This window comes from Ranitomeya imitator, chromosome 4 (assembly GCF_032444005.1).
Source record: "Ranitomeya imitator isolate aRanImi1 chromosome 4, aRanImi1.pri, whole genome shotgun sequence".
Classification (NCBI taxonomy): Eukaryota; Metazoa; Chordata; class Amphibia; order Anura; family Dendrobatidae; genus Ranitomeya; species Ranitomeya imitator.
Window position 1 is genome coordinate 411400234 of NC_091285.1, and position 19518 is coordinate 411419751.

The 19518-nt window shown below is 45.3% G+C and overlaps 1 protein-coding gene across 2 annotated transcripts in view; it reads right to left on the bottom strand.

Moving 5' to 3' along the window:
* STRIP2 (striatin interacting protein 2) overlaps window positions 1-19266 on the bottom strand; it is a 166013-nt gene extending 146747 nt beyond the window's left edge. For both annotated transcript variants that reach the window (XM_069765403.1, XM_069765404.1), the window contains exons 1-2: window positions 19172-19266; window positions 3847-3916 (exon numbers count right to left, since the gene is read on the bottom strand). In XM_069765403.1, coding sequence (XP_069621504.1) covers window positions 3847-3916; window positions 19172-19210 — 109 coding nt within the window. In that variant the 5' untranslated portion in view covers window positions 19211-19266. The remainder of the gene's footprint in view (window positions 1-3846; window positions 3917-19171) is intronic.
* Between the last annotated feature and the right edge of the window lie 252 nt (window positions 19267-19518).

Here is a 19518-nt window from a genome sequence, read left to right on the forward strand (position 1 = left end):
ACTGAAATTTGTCAGGTCTTTTATTGTTTTAATACTGATGATTTTGGCATACAACTCCTGATAACCCAAAAAACCTGTCTCAATAAATTAGCATATTTCACCCATCCAATCAAATAAAAGTGTTTTTTAATAACAAACAAAAAAACATCAAATAATAATGTTCAGTTATGCACTCAATACTTGGTCGGGAATCCTTTGGCAGAAATGACTGCTTCAATGCGGCGTGGCATGGAGGCAATCAGCCTGTGACACTGCTGAGATGTTATGGAGGCCCAGGATGCTTCAATAGCGGCCTTAAGCTCATCCAGAGTGTTGGGTCTTGCGTCTCTCAACTTTCTCTTCACAATATCCCACAGATTCTCTATGGGGTTCAGGTCAGGAGAGTTGGCAGGCCAATTGAGCACAGTAATACCATGGTCAGTAAACCATTTACCAGTGGTTTTGGCACTGTGAGCAGGTGCCAGGTCGTGCTGAAAAATGAAATCTTCATCTCCATAAAGCATTTCAGCCGATGGAAGCATGAAGTGCTCCAAAATCTCCTGATAGCTAGCTGCATTGACCCTGCCCTTGATGAAACACAGTGGACCAACACCAGCAGCTGACATGGCACCCCACACCATCACTGACTATGGGTACTTGACACTGGACTTCAGGCATTTTGGCATTTCCTTCTCCCCAGTCTTCCTCCAGACTCTGGCACCTTGATTTCCGAATGACATGCAAAATTTGCTTTCATCAGAAAAAAGTACTTGGGACCACTTAGCAACAGTCCAGTGCTGCTTCTCTGTAGCCCAGGTCAGGCGCCTCTGCCGCTGTTTATGGTTCAAAAGTGGCTTTACCTGGGGAATGCGGCACCTGTAGCCCATTTCCTGCACACGCCTGTGCACGGTGGCTCTGGATGTTTCCACACCAGACTCAGTCCACTGCTTCCTCAGGTTCCCCAAGGTCTGGAATCGGTCCTTCTCCACAATCTTCCTCAGGGTCCGGTCTCCTCTTCTCGTTGTACAGCGTTTTCTGCCACATTGTTTCCTTCCAACAGACTTACCATTGAGGTGCCTTGATACAGCACTCTGGGAACAGCCTATTTGTTGAGAAATTTCTTTCTGGGTCTTACCCTCTTGCTTGAGGGTGTCAATGATGGCCTTCTTGACATCTGTCAGGTCGCTAGTCTTACCCATGATGGGGGTTTTGAGTAATGAACCAGGCAGGGAGTTTATAAAAGCCTCAGGTATCTTTTGCATGTGTTTAGAGTTAATTAGTTGATTCAGAAGATTAGGGTAATAGGTCGTTTAGAGAACCTTTTCTTGATATGCTAATTTATTGAGACAGGTTTTTTGGGTTATCAGGAGTTGTATGCCAAAATCATCAGTATTAAAACAATAAAAGACCTGACAAATTTCAGTTGGTGGATAATGAATCTATAATATATGAAAGTTTAATTGTAATCATTACATTATGGTAAATAATGAAATTTAACACTATATGCTAATTTTTTGAGAAGGACCTGTATACTCGTTACTCGAGATTTCCCGAGCGCGCTCGGGTGTCCTCCGAGTATTTGTAAGTGCTCGGAGATTTTGTTTTCAGCGCGCAACTGAATGATTTACATCTGTTAGCCAGCATAAGTACATGTGGGGTTGCCTGGTTTCTAGGGAATCCACACATAACAGATGTAAATCATTCAGCTGCGGCGCTGAAGACTAAATCTCCGAGCACTTACAAATACTCGGAGGACACCCGAGCGTGCTCAGGAAATTTCAAGTACCGAGTATATTCGCTCAACACTAATAATGACCCTAAACACACATCAAAATCCACAATAGTCTACCTCAAAAGGCGCAAGCTGAAGGTTTCACAATGGCCCTCACAGTCCTCTAATCTGAACATCATTGAAAACCTGTGGCTAGACCTCAAAATAGCAGTGCATGCAAAACGGCCCAGGAATATCACAGAACTGGAAGAATTTTCCAAGGAAGAATGAATGAAAATCCCTCAAACAAGAATTCAAAGACTCTTGGCTGGCTATAAAAAGCTTTTACAAGCAAAGGAAATGTGTCATCTTTAGATTTAGGCCTTTTAGAAATCATTTCATCTTCAACTTGCTCAAGTGTTCACAACAGTAATTTTGATCAGGGGTGCCCAAACTTTTACTTGCCACTGTAGTGTCTAAATTTTACTGATACATTGTAATCCTTAACATAGGAAACTGTTTTAGTCTTCTAAATTGTAATTATTGCTCATGTATAAAAACAATGGCCATAGATATAGCATATAGAGGACTTTAAAATTAATACCGTATATACTCCAGTATAAGGAGACCTGAGTATATAAGCCGAGACCCCTAATTTTGCCACAAAAAAAAAACTGGGAAAACTTAAAGACTCGAGTATAAGCCTAGGGCGGAAAATGCAGAGGCTACCGGTAAATGTCAAAAATAAAAATAGATACCAATAAAAGTAAGATTAATTGAGACATCACAAGGTTAAGTGTTTTTGAATATCCATATTGAATCAGGAGCCCCATATAATGCTCCATACAATTCATGATGGGCTCCATATTAAAATATGCCCCATATAATGCTGCACAAATGCTGATTATGGCCCCATAAGATGCTCCATACAGACATTTGCCCCATACAATGCTGCACAAATGCTGATTATGGCCCCATAAAAGGCTCAATAGAGATATTAGTCCCATATAATGCTGCACAAATGCTGATTATGGCCCATAAGATGCTCCATAGAGATATTTGCCCCATATAATGCTGCACAAATGCCGATTATGGCCCCATAAGATGCTCCATAGACTATTATGCCCCATATGCTGTTGCTGCGATTAAAACAAAAACCAAAAATGACATTCACCTCTCGTCGCTCAGGCACCCGGCACTTGCTATAGTCACCTTTCCCCGTTCCACCGCCAGGCACTGCTGTGTCTCCCCAGGCAGAGGGCGCGCACTAACCACGTTAACTCCCTATGGGAGTGGAGTCGCCTCCATACTCATTACTGTAATGAGCGGTACAATGTGACCACTCAAAGCTGGAAGAGCTGACGGCGCCTGGAGACCATCGGAGATGCAGGGACCTCGCCAGGAGCAGGTATGCGACAGCCGCCACTCCCCCGCCGACCCCTGGGACAATGACTCAAGTATAAGGCTACTTTCACACTAGCGTCGGAATCTCCCCGTCGGAATGCGTCGGGGAGAGATTCCGACGCTAGCGTTTAACGTACTGCACAATGGAGGCAGCGGATGCATTTCTCCGGCGCATCCGCTGCCCCATTGTAAGGTGCGGGGAGGTGGGGGCGGAGTTCCGGCTGCGCATGCGCGGTCGGAAAAAGCGGTCCGTCAGGAGCAAAAAACGTTACATGTAGCGTTTTTTGCTCCCGACGGTCCGCAAAAGCACGACGCATCCGTCGCTCGACGGATGCGACGTGTGGCAATCCGTCGCAAATGCGTCGTCAATGCAAGTCTATGGGGAAAAAACGCATCCTGCAAGAAACTTTTGCAGGATGCGTTTTTTCTGCAAAACGACGCATTGTGACGGATTGCAGAAAACGCTAGTGTGAAAGTAGCCTAAGCCAAGAGGGGCACTTTCAGCCTAAAAAAAAAGGGCTGAAAATCTCGGCTTATACAGTAATTGTTGCTTTTTTTTTTTTTTTCACGGATGAAAACTGGACAGTTTTTGTATGCTTGTATGAACATAGGGATGTCTTTTCATGTATGCCCCTTTAACAACTATCGTTTCATAGCAAAATATTCAGGACACTGGTCAGACCTGTATTTGTACTGTCTGTCGCCTGAGTAACCAACTTCCCTTACCTCTGCCTCAATTTACATGAACTTACCTGATAACTCTGCTGAAAAGTGGTCAGAGTCATTGTACTCAAACTCCAGACTTGGACAGTCCAGTGAACCCTGCAAACAAATCAGTAACAGGTTAGGTCCCTTCTCGACTGACAATTAATGAAAACCAAGAACAGAGCCCCAAAAAGAAGTATATGGACAATTAGAAAGTTATATGTGTTCTCACTTTGAGAACTGTTCCAGATTTTGTACAAGAAGAAATCTACCCACAGCTGCAATCAGCAAAATTGAATAAGGAAAGTAGAAAAAGCAGTAAAGGCCCCTTCACATTAAGCGACGCTGCAGCGATACCGACAACGATTCGGATCGCTGCAGCGTCGCTGTTTGGTCGCTGGAGAGCTGTCACACAGACAGCTCTCCAGCGACCAACGATGCCGGTAACCAGGGTAAATATCGGGTAACTAAGCGCAGGGCCGCGCTTAGTAACCCGATGTTTACCCTGGATACCATGCTAAAAGTAAAAAAAAACAAACACTACATACTTACCTAACGCTGTCTGTCCTCCAGCGCTGCGCTCTGCTTCTCTGCTCTCCTCCTGTACTGGCTGTGAGCCGGAAAGCAGAGCGGTGACGTCACCGCTCTGCTTTCCGGCTCACAGACAGTACAGGAGGAGTGCAGAGCACAGCGCTGGAGGACAGACAGCGTTAGGTAAGTATCTAGTGTTTGTTTTTTTTTTACTTTTAGCATGGTATCCAGGGTAAACATCGGGTTACTAAGCGCGGCCCTGCGCTTAGTTACCCGATGTTTACCCTGGTTACCAGTGAAGACATCGCTGGATCGGTGTCACACACGCCGATCCAGCGATGTCAGCAGGAGTCCAGCGACGAAATAAAGTTCTGGACTTTATTCAGCGACCAACGATCTCCCAGCAGGGGCCTGATCGTTGGTCGCTGTCACACAGAACGATTTCATTAACGATATCGTTGCTACGTCACAAATAGCAACGATATCGTTAACAATATCGTTATGTGTGAAGGTACCTTAAGAGTCTAAAAAAAAAAAAAAAAAAAAAAAAGAAACCCTACAGAGAGCTAGACATCATTACATATAATGTCCATACATACATACTTCTCAATGTGTTGTGGTTTTAAAACCTCTAATAACCCCATGTCCTTAACTGGTCAGAATTTCAGGTTGGGGTGTGTGACAGACCGCAGAACAAAAGCTAAAAATAAGCCGAGAGTCACCAGCTGCTCGAAACCTATCCATGTACAGTTACACGGAAGAATGCGCAGATTACTACACTGTGCCAGAAGAGGAGCAACGTACTACTGTACAAAAAAACCCAATTACATAAACTGCATTCTGAGATAAGACCTTGTATATGACCCAGAGAAGAACATCTCCCACTCTGGAGGACCCGGTAAACCTCTTAGACTCAGCCAGAGGCCTCTAACCCAGCCACATCAGACCCCTTGCACTGATGAGAAACACCCCAAAACATAGGTTGGCTTCTTACACTATTTGCAGACCTAAGTCATGTGGCAAATCCCTGGCTTGTGAAATATATGAAAAAAAACACATGAGATTCTTAGCACAAGATTTGGCCAAAAGTTGTGAGCCCATCCACCAAACGTCAAGGTAATCTCAGAACGGATGGGTACCTGAGCTGACTGCCTAGTGTAGTCAACTCAGGTACCCATCCGTTCTGAGATTACCTTGACGATTGGTGGATGGGCTCACAACTTTTGGCCAAATCTTGTGCTAAGAATCTCATGTGTTTTTTTCATATATTTCACAAGCCATTATGCCATTCCCATTTCATGTATCGCACATTTCCTTGCTCTAGCAGATTAATTTCGAGTGCAGCCATTAATCTATTTTGCTTTATCCTAAATATGTTAAGCAAAACATATCAGATGTATTCATGTAAGTTGCTTTGAACAGTTGCAAAGTTTTGTTACTTTTGGCATTTTCTTGCTTGGTTCTCCAAGTTTTGCCAAAATGGGCAGAGCCGAGATGTGACAGCTTGCCTAATTCATGTCAAGCTGTGGAGTTCCCTACTCCAGACTCCTGATCTACTAAAAGGCTTGCAGCTTTAAATGAATCAAGAGCCTCTGACTCCAACACCCCCTCATCATGACCGGCAAGAAATCGAATCCAGGCCTAGATCTGCTTTAAAAGAAAGGGGCTAAATGCTTTTCTCACAATACATGGCATGGAGGGTTATAACTAACCTAACAGAGAATTTATAACTGGTGGAGAACTTTGATGGACCTATGTATTTTTCCAAACCTTTGCAAAATATAATTCATGTCTACAATGGAATATGCCATGATTTGGTTCTTTATAGTATTAGATATCCCAAAAATACAGATGATGCATCTTACGTCTGCCACTCAGAGTTGGAAATATAACCTTGCATCATGCATATCAATCAGGGCAGGCTGGCCAGCAAATTAGGATATTGCATGGGACAATTATATCACACTAGATGGTGGCCCGATTCTAACGCATTGGGTATTCTTCTAGATTATGTATGTAGTTTATGAAGATTTCAGAATAATGCAATGAATACACAGGATTCGGCTGGCCGGGCGTGACCAATTAGCAAAGCGTGGTTCAAATCCCACGCCAATTCGCGGCCGGACTGCGTTTGTCGCTGACCGGTCGCGACCAATCAGTGAAGCCAGGGCAAGCTCCAGGTTTTTGAGGGCCCCGGGCGAAAGAGTCTCACAGCCCAGGTAGCATACAGTTGTGGCCAAAAGTATTGACACCCCTGCAATTCTGTCCGATAACTCATTTTCTTCCTGAAAATGATTGCAAACACAAATTCTGTGTTATTATTATCTTCATTTAATTTGTCTTAAATGAAAAAAAAAAAAAAGAATTGTCCTAAAGCCAAATTGAATATAATTCCACACCAAATATAAAAACGGGGGTGGACAAAAGTATTGGCACTGTTCGAAATATCATGTGATGCTTCTCTAATTTGTGTAATTAACAGCACCTGTAACTTTCCTGTGGCACCTAACAGGTGTTGGCAATAACTAAATCACACTTGCAGCCAGTTGACATGGATTAAAGTTGACTCAACCTCTGTCCTGTGTCCTTGTGTGTACCACATGGAGCATGGAGAAAAGAAAGAAGACCAAAGAACTGTCTGAGGACTTGAGAAATCAAATTGTGAGGAAGCATGAGCAATCTCAAGGCTACAAGTCCATCTCCAAAGACCTGAATGTTCCTGTGTCTACCGTGCGCAGTGTCATCAAGAAGTTTAAAGCCCATGGCACTGTGGCTAACCTCCCTAGATGTGGACGGAAAAGAAAAAGTGACAAGAGATTTCAACGCAAGATTGTGCGGATGTTGGATAAAGAACCTCGACTAACATCCAAACAAGTTCAAGCCCTGCAGTCCGAAGGTACAAAGGTGTCAACCCGTACTATCCGTTGGCATCTGAATGAAAAGGGACTGTATGGTAGGAGGCCCAGGAAGACCCCACTTCTTATCCCGAGACATAAAAAAAGCCAGGCTGGAGTTTGCCAAAACTTACCTAAAAAAGCCTAAAATGTTTTTGGAAGAATGTTCTCTGGTCAGATGAGACAAAAGTAGAGCTTTTTGGGCAAAGGCATCATAGAGTTTACAGGAGAGAAAGAAAAAAAAAAAATATACCGGATTACGTACCGGTAATGCTCTTTTATAGAGCCCACGACAGCACCCACTAGAGAGAGGGGATCCGCCCCTAGGAACAGGAAACCTACAGAGAGATAAAAGGGGCGGCCCCCCCTCGCTCCTCAGTTGTTTTACAGAGAATAGGAGGAACCGCCACCAAGTTTTAGTTAACAGGTCCAAATATATATATATATATATATATATATATATATATATATATATATATATATATATATATATATACACATATATATATACACATATATATATATATATACACACACACACACACACACACATATTTACAACTTCATGCTACCTCTTTCTAATATTTACATCTCACCAAACAAGCACCATGTGCAACTATATACAGAAAAGGGAGGGATGTGAACGGGTGCTGTCGTGGGCTCTATAAAAGAGCATTACCGGTACGTAATCCGGTATTTTCTATTTGCCACAACAGCACCCACTAGAGAGAATTGCAGAGACTATAGACTGGGTGGGTTTACTGAGTCAAGGACCGATACACCAAAAGTTAGATCAGAAGCAGAGGATAGATCTAATCTATAATGCTTATAGAAGGTATTTGGTGAAGACCAAGTTGCAGCCTTACATTTAAGGTCTATTGGCACATTCGCCCTTTCTGCCCAGGAAGTCGACAAGGCTCTTGTAGAGTGTGCTCCCACATGCATTGGAGGATCTTTCCCTCCAGCTTTATACGCCAAGATTATGGCCTCTCTGATCCAGCGAGATAATGTGTTCTTTGTGACTCCGGCACCCTTGGTTTTACCCTGGAAAGACACAAAGAGAGCCCTACTCTTCCTCCAGTCCCTAGTTCTCTCTAAATAGGCTAGGACAGACCTTTTTACATCTAGGGTGTGAAGTCTTCTGGAGTTGAGTGGTTCTCATAAAAGGTGGGTAACAAGATCTCCTGGGATCTATGAAAGATAGAAGCCACCTTAGGGAGATAACAAGGATCTGTTTTTAAAAGTATCCTATCTGATGTTACCGTTAAAAAGGGAGGATCTATAGATAATGCATGGAGATCGCTCACTCTTCTGGCAGAGACTAACGCCACTAACAAAACCGTCTTCAAAGAAATATTCTTTAGTGAGGCTGTATGGAGAGGCTCAAAAGGTGGTTGTGTTAATGCATTTAAAACTATCGAAAGATCCCACTGAGGAACCCGAGGAATGTTAATTGGTTTTGATCTTTCACAAGCGGATATAAACCGGGATATCCATTTATTTCCTGCAATGTTATGATTAAAAAGAGCTCCTAATGCTGAAACCTGCACCTTCAGAGTGCTCACGGAGAGCCCCAATTCCAGCCCTTTTTGTAGAAATTCTAACATTGCAAATATAGGAATCTCAGAGGAAAATTGTGTAGTATGAAATTGAAGGAATTTCCTCCAAATTCTAACATAAATCCTGGTAGTTGAAGGTTTTTTGCTCTTCATAAGAGTATCGATTAACCCATTAGAAAACCCCCTGAGATTTAGTAACCGCCTCTCAAACTCAAGGCAGTTAAGTTCATGCCCTTTGCCTGAGGATGGAGGAATGGACCTTGAGAGAGCAGGTCCTTGGACTGAGGCAGAATCCATGGATCTGACACTGACATCGCCCTCAGCCATGAGAACCATGGCCTCTTGGGCCAAAATGGGGCTATCAACAGAACTTTTGCGCCCTCCTCCCTTATTTTTCTTATTACTATAGGTAATAGATTCCATGGAGGGAAAGCATAGGCCAGATCGAATGTCCATGGCGGCTGGAGGGCATCGAGTATGTCTGGCTTGTCCTCCCTGTTTAGAGAGGCAAACATCTTGACTTGACGGTTGGCTCTTGTGGCAAACAAGTCTATTTGAGGAACACCCCATCGAGCTGTTATTGATTTGAAAATCTTCCTGCTCAGCATCCATTCCCCTTGATGTATGTATGACGGCTCAGGAAATCGGCACGAAAGTTGTCTGTGCCTCTGATGTGTACTGCCGATAGTGATAGTAGATGACCTTCGGCTAACTCCATGATGTCTGATGCCACCTCCCTGAGTTTGTCTGACCTTGTACCTCCCTGATGGTTCAGATAAGCCACCACAGTGGTGTTGTCGGAGAATACTCTTGTATGAGAGCCGCTGAGCTGGGGAAGAAAGTGGAGAAGGGAATAATATACCGCCCTCAACTCCTTGACATTCGAGGAATTATTAAGATCTGAGCTGGACCAAAGATCCTGAACCCATTGATCCTGAAAATGTGCCCCCCAGCCTTCAGGACTAGCATCTGTGGTCACCACACTAGAAGGAGTGATTACCCATAGAACCCCCTTTGAAAGGTTATTCTGATCCAACCACCACCTAAGGGAGTGTAATACTTCCGATGTTAGGAAAACTGTTCTATCCAGACATCCTCTATTCTTAATGTCCTCCTCCAATACAAATTTTTGTAGCTGCCTAGTATGGAACTGTGCCCACTGTACCGCAGGAATGCACGATGTTAGAGAGCCTAGCAACGACATGACCTGTCTTAGTGACATACTACGTCTTTTTATTGCTGAGGACACCTTATCAACTATGGAGAATTTCTTATCCTCAGGCAGTTTACAAATCTGGTCAACCGAATCTAGAAGGAGCCCAAGGAATTTCTGACACGTTACAGGCTGAAGTCTAGATTTTTCCCAATTAACTAGCCAACCCAGGGATTGTAAGGATAACACTACTTCCCGTAATCTCTGCTCACACTGTAGGGGGCTCTTTCCTACAATCAATAGGTCATCTAGATATGGGATGACCAAAGTATCCTTTACCCGTAAAAAAGACATTACTTCTGATAGTAACTTAGTAAAAATCCTTGGGGCCATAGATAACCCGAAGGGCATTGATCTATATTGTAGATGACGAATTTGCCCCTCTATACAAACTGCTACCCGAAGAAATTGTTGGTGTGAATTATGAATGGGAATATGGTAGTAAGCATCTTTAAGATCCAATACTACCATGTAACAATTTGGAAATAGATTTTTTATAGCTGAACGAATGGATTCCATTTTGAATGTTTTAGGTTTTATAAAGGAATTCAGCTTCCGCAAATTGATTATAGTTCTGAAAGAGCCATCCGGCTTATTAATCAGAAACAAGGGAGAGTAAAAGCCTCTCCCTATCTGGGAAGATGGAACCTCTACTAGGACATGTTTGCGTAGGAGGGATTTAACCTCGGTTTCAAGTGCCTCTTGCTGAGGCTTGGATCTTAAGGTGGTAAGAAGGAAAGAATCCGGAGGAGTTCTAATAAAGTCTAGTGTGAGGCCTGAGGATGTTAATTCAATAGCCCATGGATTAGTTGTTATTTCTTTCCATTGATGACTGAATTGTTTTAGTCTTCCACCCACCGGAGAAATATCACTGATGGAATTTATCGGTTGGCTTGAAGGGGCGTTTATTAAACAGATTTCCTTTTTGTTCGAAATCTTTATTATTCCACCTGTCTCTGAAGTATCCCTTTCTTCCGAATGGTGGCTTCCTGAACGCCCTTGTGTAAGACGGAATAAAGGGATTAGGGAATCCTTTCTTCCTCTCGCCCGCCTTAGTGAGAATATCATCAAGGACTGTTCCAAACAGGTACTCACCCTGACAGGGTATGGAACATAATTTGGATCTTGACTGGGCATCCCCCTTCCAATTCTTTAACCATAAAGCCCGCCAAGCCGTATTAGCGAGATTAGCTGTTCTGGCCGCCAGGCGGAGGGAATCAATTGAGGCATCTGATATAAAAGCCGCTGCACCTTTAATCAAAGGGATAGATGCCCGTAATTTTTCTCTGGATACGCCACTTTTAATCTTTTGATCCAGCTGATCCAGCCAGACTAGCATTGATCTGCCCGTACATGTGGCTGAAATAGCCGGCTTGAATGCCGTGACACAGGCTTCCCACGATTTTTTAAGGAGTGCGTCTGATTTCCGGTCCATAGGATCTGATAAGGAACCTGCATCCTCCACTGGTAAGGAGAAACGGCGAGATGTAGACGCAACTGCTGCATCGACTTTTGGTATCTTGGCCCAGGTATTCAAATCTTCATCATCAAAGGGGTAGCGTCTCTTACAGGATATTGGGATCAACCCCTTTTGACCTCTACTCCATTCTTTTTTAACGAGATCTTTTATGGCCTGATTTATTGGAAATACATGGCCTTTCTTCTGAGAAAGACCAGCGAACATAACTTCTTGTGGTGTCTGGGGTTCTTTTGATTCAGATACCCCCATCGTATTTCTCACTGATTTTACTAGGTTGTTTATGCCCTCAGTTGGAAAACAGACGAAGTCCTCTTCCTCTGAGGAATTAGATTGCTGAGAAATATCAGAGTCGACCTCCCCACTCTCCGCTGATGTGTCAGCTCTACGAGAGGATATTTTTCTCCTTCGTTTCTCCATATTTACTGAAGAAGTAGAACCACCTCCCAACGACTGAAGTTCTTCCCGAATTATGAGCCGTATCTCATTCATTTTAACCGATTCCTCCTGCCGTAAGGTGTTGTCTATACATGCCTGACACAGATTTTTAAGATATGAGTCAGGCAGGGGTTCGGTACATATGGCACATTGTTTGTGCTTACTCTTCCCCGTCCTCTTTGCCTAGAAATAATATAAGCAAAGGAATCAATATAAGCTTTAGTGAAGCTATATACGCACTCACCCAGCGTAATATTTATACCGGCTGCGGAGATGTCTTAGCTTGGGGTGTGGAACGGGAGGATATTCTTCCTGATTTTTCAGTGGAGTCACTTATTTTAGAGTGTCCACTATTCCTTTTCCTGGCTTCACCACTAGGGACTAATGGCTCTTCCATAGGGTGCACCCTGACCTCCTCTTGGGACGACATAATGGCACACTGACTGCACTTACTGACTACACTTTATAGTGCAGTAATGTACACACCCCTTGTTTTGTCCCTTTTTTTTTTTTTACTTACAAATCTGGCGTTTAGGGTAATGGCACCGCATGGGGGAATCCAATATGGCGGTTCCCCCGGAAATGATCTCCAACACCGTGCCCCGGAAGTTCCTCTCCATTTCCGGGATGCCGACGCTACTGCGCATGCGCCCGCGTCCTGTATACCGGGAGACGCCGCTGCCTGCTGCATCCCACCATGTCACCTCTTACCTTGGAGGGACAGGAGGGCCTCGGATCGCGGAACCATCACACCGCTGCTCCCGGAGGACGTCCTCTATCACCAGCCGCACCAGGTACCCGCACTGTCGGCGTCTCCACAACGGTGTCCCAGCAGGGAGACCGTTGGATATCTTCAGGCTGCCTGTCAGCCGCACCAGATGAGGGGGGAGCCCGCAGGATCCTTCCCCCGACTGTCTACTTGCTCTGGAACCCCTGTCGCTCAGCAGAGTCGTACAGGCGGTAGTCCAGGCAGGTCTTCCTCTTCCTAAATCCATAGAGTTTTCTCTGTGGGTCTCCATCTAGGAACAGGAAACCAACTGAGGAGCGAGGGGGGGCCGCCCCTTTTATCTCTCTGTAGGTTTCCTGTTCCTAGGGGCGGATCCCCTCTTTCTAGTGGGTGCTGTCGTGGCGAATAGAAAAAAAGAGGCATTCAAAGAAAAGAACACAGTCCCTACAGTCAAACATGGCAGAGGTTCCCTGATGTTTTGGGGTTGCTTTGCTGCCTCTGGCACTGGACTGCTTGACCGTGTGCATGGCATTATGAAGACTGAAGACTACCAACAAATTTTGCAGCAGAATGTAGGGCCCAGTGTGAGAAAGCTGAGTCTCCCTCAGAGGTCATGGGTCTTCCAGCAGGACAATGACCCAAAACACTTCAAAAAGCACTAGAAAATGGTTTGAGAGAAAGCACTGGAGACTTCTAAGGTGGCCAGCAATGAGTCCAGACCTGAATCCCATAGAACACCTGTGGAGAGATCTAAAAATGGCAGTTTGGAGAAGGCACCCTTCTAATATCAGGGATCTGGAGCAGTTTGCCAAAGAAGAATGGTCTAAAATTCAAGCAGAGCATTGTAAGAAACTCATTGATGGTTACCGGAAGCGGTTGGTCGCAGTTATTTTGGCTAAAGGTTGTACAACCAAGTATTAGGCTGAGGGTGCCAATACTTTTGTCTGGCCCATTTTTGGAGTTTTCTGTGAAAGGATCAATGTTTTGCTTTTTGCTTCATTCTCTTTTGTGCTTTTTCATTTAAGGCAAATTAAATGAAGATAATACCAAAGAATTTGTGTTTGCAATCATTTTCAGGTAGAAAATGAGTATTATCTGATAGAATTGCAGGGGTGTCAATACTTTTGGCCACAACTGTATAACACAGCCCACGCAGTATATAGCACAGCCCATGCAGTATAACAGCGAGGCAAAGGCAGCATCAATAGTAAAAAGTTGGTCACACTTACAAGGTTAATGGCAGCGTTAACGGACTGCTAAAATGCTATGTGGGCGCTGACTGGAGGGGAGTATGGAGGGGGCACTGATGGGAGGGGAGTAGAGAGGGGCCAATTCGTGGCCAGACTGTGCCTGTCGCTGATTGGTCGTGGCCGGCTGGGCGCGACCAATCAGGGATGCAGGATTTCTGTGACAGACAAACAGATGGAAATGGACCTTAGACAATTATGTATATATAGAGGTTTTGCATATGCAGGGGGAGTTGTGGGCTTGTATACAACTTGGTGAAATGCGGTACAAGGGGGATTGAAAGTGGTGGCTTTAGTTTATTTAGGGAAAATCCACAAACAGGTTCCCTTTAAGTTCTATGTGTCGGACTCTGCATAAGAATCTGCCTCCAGAGCTTATTTTACATGAACATGGGGCGTTACCAGTGTAAGACATGTAATGACTGGCAGTTGTAATAACACACAGCTCTGCAGTGACATCAGGACAGCAGACTGACACCTCTTCAGCTTCCATCTCACAGGCAGCCACTGTGGAAGGAGGAAAGTGCAGAGGAGCTACAAGAGAAGAGCTGCAACTGAAGATGTTGGCAAGGAGACAAAGCTCAGCTCTTCTGTTCTGTCCCTCTCCCACAGGCTGCCTGTGAGATGGAAATGAAGAAGTGTCATGGTATAACCACACACAGCTCTGCAGTGAGATCAGGAGAGCGGCCATTACACATCACACTGGTAACTCCCCCTTCACGTAAAGTAATCTCTGGAGACAGATTCTCAGGGAATCCGGCCCACACTTAACAGCTCATTCAAATATTATGAAAAACATGGATTTTTCTGGAATAAGACATCATATCGCATATAGCAGGGTATCATTATTCAGCTTCCTATGACCTACATGCCCAAATAGACAGTTTAGGCTATGTGCACACGTTCCCGGATTTTTTGCGCTTTTCAGCGGTTTTCCGCGGCGAAAACGCAAAAAAAAGGCATACATTAAACATCACGTCATTTTTAATGCATACCGCAATTTTTGTGCACATGTTGCGTTTTTTTCCGCGATAAAAACGCATCGCATAAAATTATGCAGCATGTTCATTGATTTTGCGGATTTTCCCACTATTTATTTCATTTTGAAGCTCTCCCCCCCCCCCAAAAAAAAGTGAAAAATCCGTACAAAAAAAAAACAGCGAAAAAAAAAACGCATGCAGATTTCCGCCGAAAAAATCCGTTTTTGTTCAGGAAATTTCTGCTTAAAATTCTGACGTGTGCACATAGCCAAAGAGGGTTGATCCTACTGACAGATTCCCTTTAAGTGTAGAAAAAAAAATAAAATAAAAAAAAAAAAACTTGTATTGCTGTGTTTTGAGGTGAGTAATGTTTTAACTTTTGTTTCGATGGACCTGTGACGGGGCTTGTTTGTTTGTTTTTCCCCTTTGCAGTACCGCGGCAACTGGGAAAAAAAAAAAACACCGCTTTTTAAGTGTTCACAGTGTAAATAAAGAAAGCAGCGGGGGAAATTACTATAAATCCCATTCACGTTGCTGGAATTGTTACTTGCGGCATTTTTTTAGCACAAAAATACACAGCGGTAAAAGAAAGCCTCGGACACGCTTTGTGGGAAATTAGCCCGATACAGTGATCTGCCAGCAACAATGCAGGTTCAACTCCTGAGCCTGCTAGAGAGACAGGGACCTGACAAATGACAACGTAGAACATCGTATGTTGGAAAGAGGAGAACACCGATTTTAGAAGGACGTTAAACATTTACTAAAAATCTGATATAACCTCTGGTTTGGAATTTGACAACGATTTCATAGGAAGTTTACATATTGGTTATATCTGTAGATGGGTGGCACCATGTCCTGGAGTGAAATCTAATCCTTCACACATCAGTTTTTTCATATGAGTGCTATCAATGGATAGCACTCGTACCTATGATAGTCTATATCAAGGGTGGGCAGTTAATTTTCCTGAGGGGCCACATGAGAGTACATGACTGTTGTAGAGGGCCGAACCAATAGGTCGAAATTAATTCTGATCAATATTAACAGTAATTAAAATTATTTTAGATTACATAGTAACATACGGTAGTTAGTAAGGCCGAAAAAAGACATTTGTCCATCCAGTTCAGCCTATATTCCATCATAATAAATCCTCAGATCTACGTCCTTCTACAGAACCTAATAATTGTATGATACAATATTGTTCTGCTCCAGGAAGACATCCAGGACTCTTGAACCCCTCGACTGAGTTCGCCATCACCACCTCCTCAGGCAAGCAATTCCAGATTCTCACTGCCCTAACAGTAAAGAATCCTCTTCTATGTTGGTGGAAAAACCTTCTCTCCTCCAGACGCAAAGAATGTATTTTGTATCACTTAATATTGAGCAGAGGTATGCCGATATCCCCCCTATAGACACGACGAGCCCCCACACAGCCTCTCTATAGACACGATGAGCCCCCACACAGCCCCTCTATAGACACGATGTGCTCCCGCACAGCCTCTCTATAGACACAATGAGCCCCCACACAGATATATATATATATATATATATATATACACACATGAACATACACACATGAAAAAAAAAAAAAAAAACCCACACACACATACATACCTCGATCCTGTGCCCCTGCCTCCGATGCACTGACTCCAAATAAGGCCGGGATCACACATGCGAGAAACACGTCCGTGTCTCGCATGTGAAATCCAAGCTCTGGCGCCGGCACTCCAGAGCAGAGCGTGCGGCCGCATAGGAACACATGGAGCCGCACGCTCCGCTCTGGAGTGCGGGCGCCAGAGCTTGGATTTCACATGCGAGACACGGACGTGTTTCTCGCATGTGTGATCCCGGCCTAACAGATGCAATGTATTGATGTCATCACATCTGCTCTTTCACGTTTATTTCCCTCCACCAATATAATATACTCATCGTCATCTGCATCCTTTTTTTTTTCCCGCTGACTGAGTGGTCCTCACAAAAGCACAGAGACTTGTCGAGTACTGATCTGAATGTCAAATCAAACTTGCCAATGCAAGGCTATGTGTCCCTTAAAGAAGAAAAAAAAACAAACAAAAAAACTCCACACAGCACTCGGATGTCATCCATGTTCTGTCAGTTTTTCATGGACTGTTTGAAACCTTCATCAATTTTTTTTTTATCTGAGAAAAACTAATGACGCTGATAAAAAATACTTTTGAAACACAGAGTAAAAACATTGATGCCTGAAGGAGCACTTAGGGAAGATCTACATGGAGTATAAGTCCATCCTACGGTTACTGGTTTTTCCTACCATACACATATATTGGTTTCCTATAGCATTTGAGAGGCAGCAGCCGGTGAGTCTTTACACTCGGAGCAGGAATAATACCGTCAAGCCCATGTATCCAGCGGGCGCGCCGACAGCCCCGCACTGTAACGCCCCATTACTGATTAGTGCAGCCTTCTCCCCATCAGACTGGGGCTCCATGGCGCCTTCAGTACACAGTATGTGTGGCAACCCAGGAGTCCGGGTACCACAGTAGTGCTGCCTTCCTCTCGGGGAGGGTAGTGCTATGCCTGGAGGCAAGTGAGATTCCCTTTGGCAGGTTAACACACACACACACACACACACACACACACACACAACACCTTCCAAATCCAGGCCAGGAGGGGGAGCTCAAAACCCTGTTTTAGGGCAGCTTCCCTGGATAAAGATCCTGGTTTGGAAGAGGAGCTAGACAGTTGGTCAAACGAGACAAGTGAGTGCAGTTCAGTCTGTACTGATAGTCTGTGAGCGAGGACAGACAGGAAGGGAGCAGAGAGGAGATACAGGACCCAAGGAGGCTACGAGTAGGCCTTCAAGGAGTCAGTGCGCAGAAACCGGGAGCCCGAGGCTTTTGTGGAAATTCTAAGACACAGAACAGAACCAGAGGGCATAGGATTACACGGACATTGCCCATTCACACCTGTGGTACAGCAGCACCCTGGAGTCACCATGCGGAGACCACCAGTAGGTACGGCTCAAGCTGCCTACCATACAGGTGCCTGTCCCAGGACAGGGGAAACTACTAGGACCTTGTTTGGAGCCCATAGTGGCAGCAGGGACCTCAGACACAGCAAGCGCAGAGTGGAAGGCCACAGCAAGCGCAGAGTGGAAGGCCCCCCAACCTGACCTGCCCAGGGGATTCCACTTGTCTCTGGACTGCCTGGACTCCTAATGTACCTGCTGCCGGTGCCCTGGACTGTGGCCTGACACCTGCAGAAAACCAGGTAAAGACTTACAATTTGTCTCCTCCATTTATTCATTGGCACATACCATCATCTTGGCCACACACCATAGGACCCTTGGGGACCCCGCTTCACCTGTGGGAAGTGTAACACCCATGCTGCCGCAACATCCCCCAAGGGACCCCTTCAACGCAGCATCGGTCCCACTACTAACCAAACACCACAGGTGGCGTCAAGACAGACTTTGAAGTTTCCCCTTTAAAAGACTTTCCCCTTTAATGTTGAGCCCCAGGGACACGGACCGGGTTGCAGCCACGGTGACATCCCCCTGCAGACCGGACCCGGTACCCCACAGCCCTGGCTGGGCAACTCATGAATATCGCATTACTGAGTCAATCTGTGGGTCACGAACCACGACCACAGTCACGGTCACCATGAAGCCAAACGGGCGGCATTTCAACACTTTGGCCAGTAGTTACAGATCAGCGATTACTAAAAGACCATGTTCACACGGAACTGCTGCGTTTTATTCCACTACGTCAGTTTGTGCAGAAAACCTGCTGCGTTTAGCTGTCCAGGCAAAGCGGATGTGACTTCAGGACAACTCATGCCCACCAACTAAAGACGCCAACAGGCTTCTATGGGGGCATGAGAACATGGAACATGCAGTCAGACACCATTACAACTCTGCACCAAATAAAGGGGGAAACGGATAAATGAAAACCGCACAGTGAGCAGAGAAGATGAACAGAACCTTAACCCACAGCTGGACAGAACGCGACCAACCGAGAATCTTCCGGGAAGCGCTGCAGGTGCACAGGTCACACCCTGCGACATCCCCGACACACCGCAGCGCCAGCGATCGTCACCCTGATCTGGCCGCAGCGCAGGGAACTTTCAGGACTTCGGCACTTTCGGTTATTTCTTCTGTTGTGGAACTACAAGTTCCAGAACTCCCCCCACACCGCTGGGAATTACTGCCATGTTCTCCTCACCACACTGGTGTATGACCAGCCCCATTCCCTGCGGGTTGCCCCCTCCCCTAGGCCACTGCTGTCAGTCCTGCGGGTCGAGCCTTCCGTGCCCCGAGCCCTCTCCTCACCTCGGGGTCCCTCCTCCTGCCCTTGCTGCTCCCCTCCATGCCGAGGCTACCACTGTCACTCACAGCTCCGTGACACGCACGTGCTGACTAGTGGGGCTGACAGACACCGCCCCCTCTCAGCGCGCACACTGATTGGCTGGAGTAAGGGGGCGGGTAAGAGAACTTGTTGTTCTTTATAGTCATTGGTTAGAAGTTCGGTGTGGGCAGGGCTGTCAGACAGGATGAGCGGGCAGTGCTGCCTGCTATACCTGGGTATGTGGTGGTGGCGCAGGCGCACGTGGGAGGCGCAGCTCCGGGGGCTCCAGGGCTCGTTAGGTGCCCCCCGTAGTACACTGCTTTTTATATAT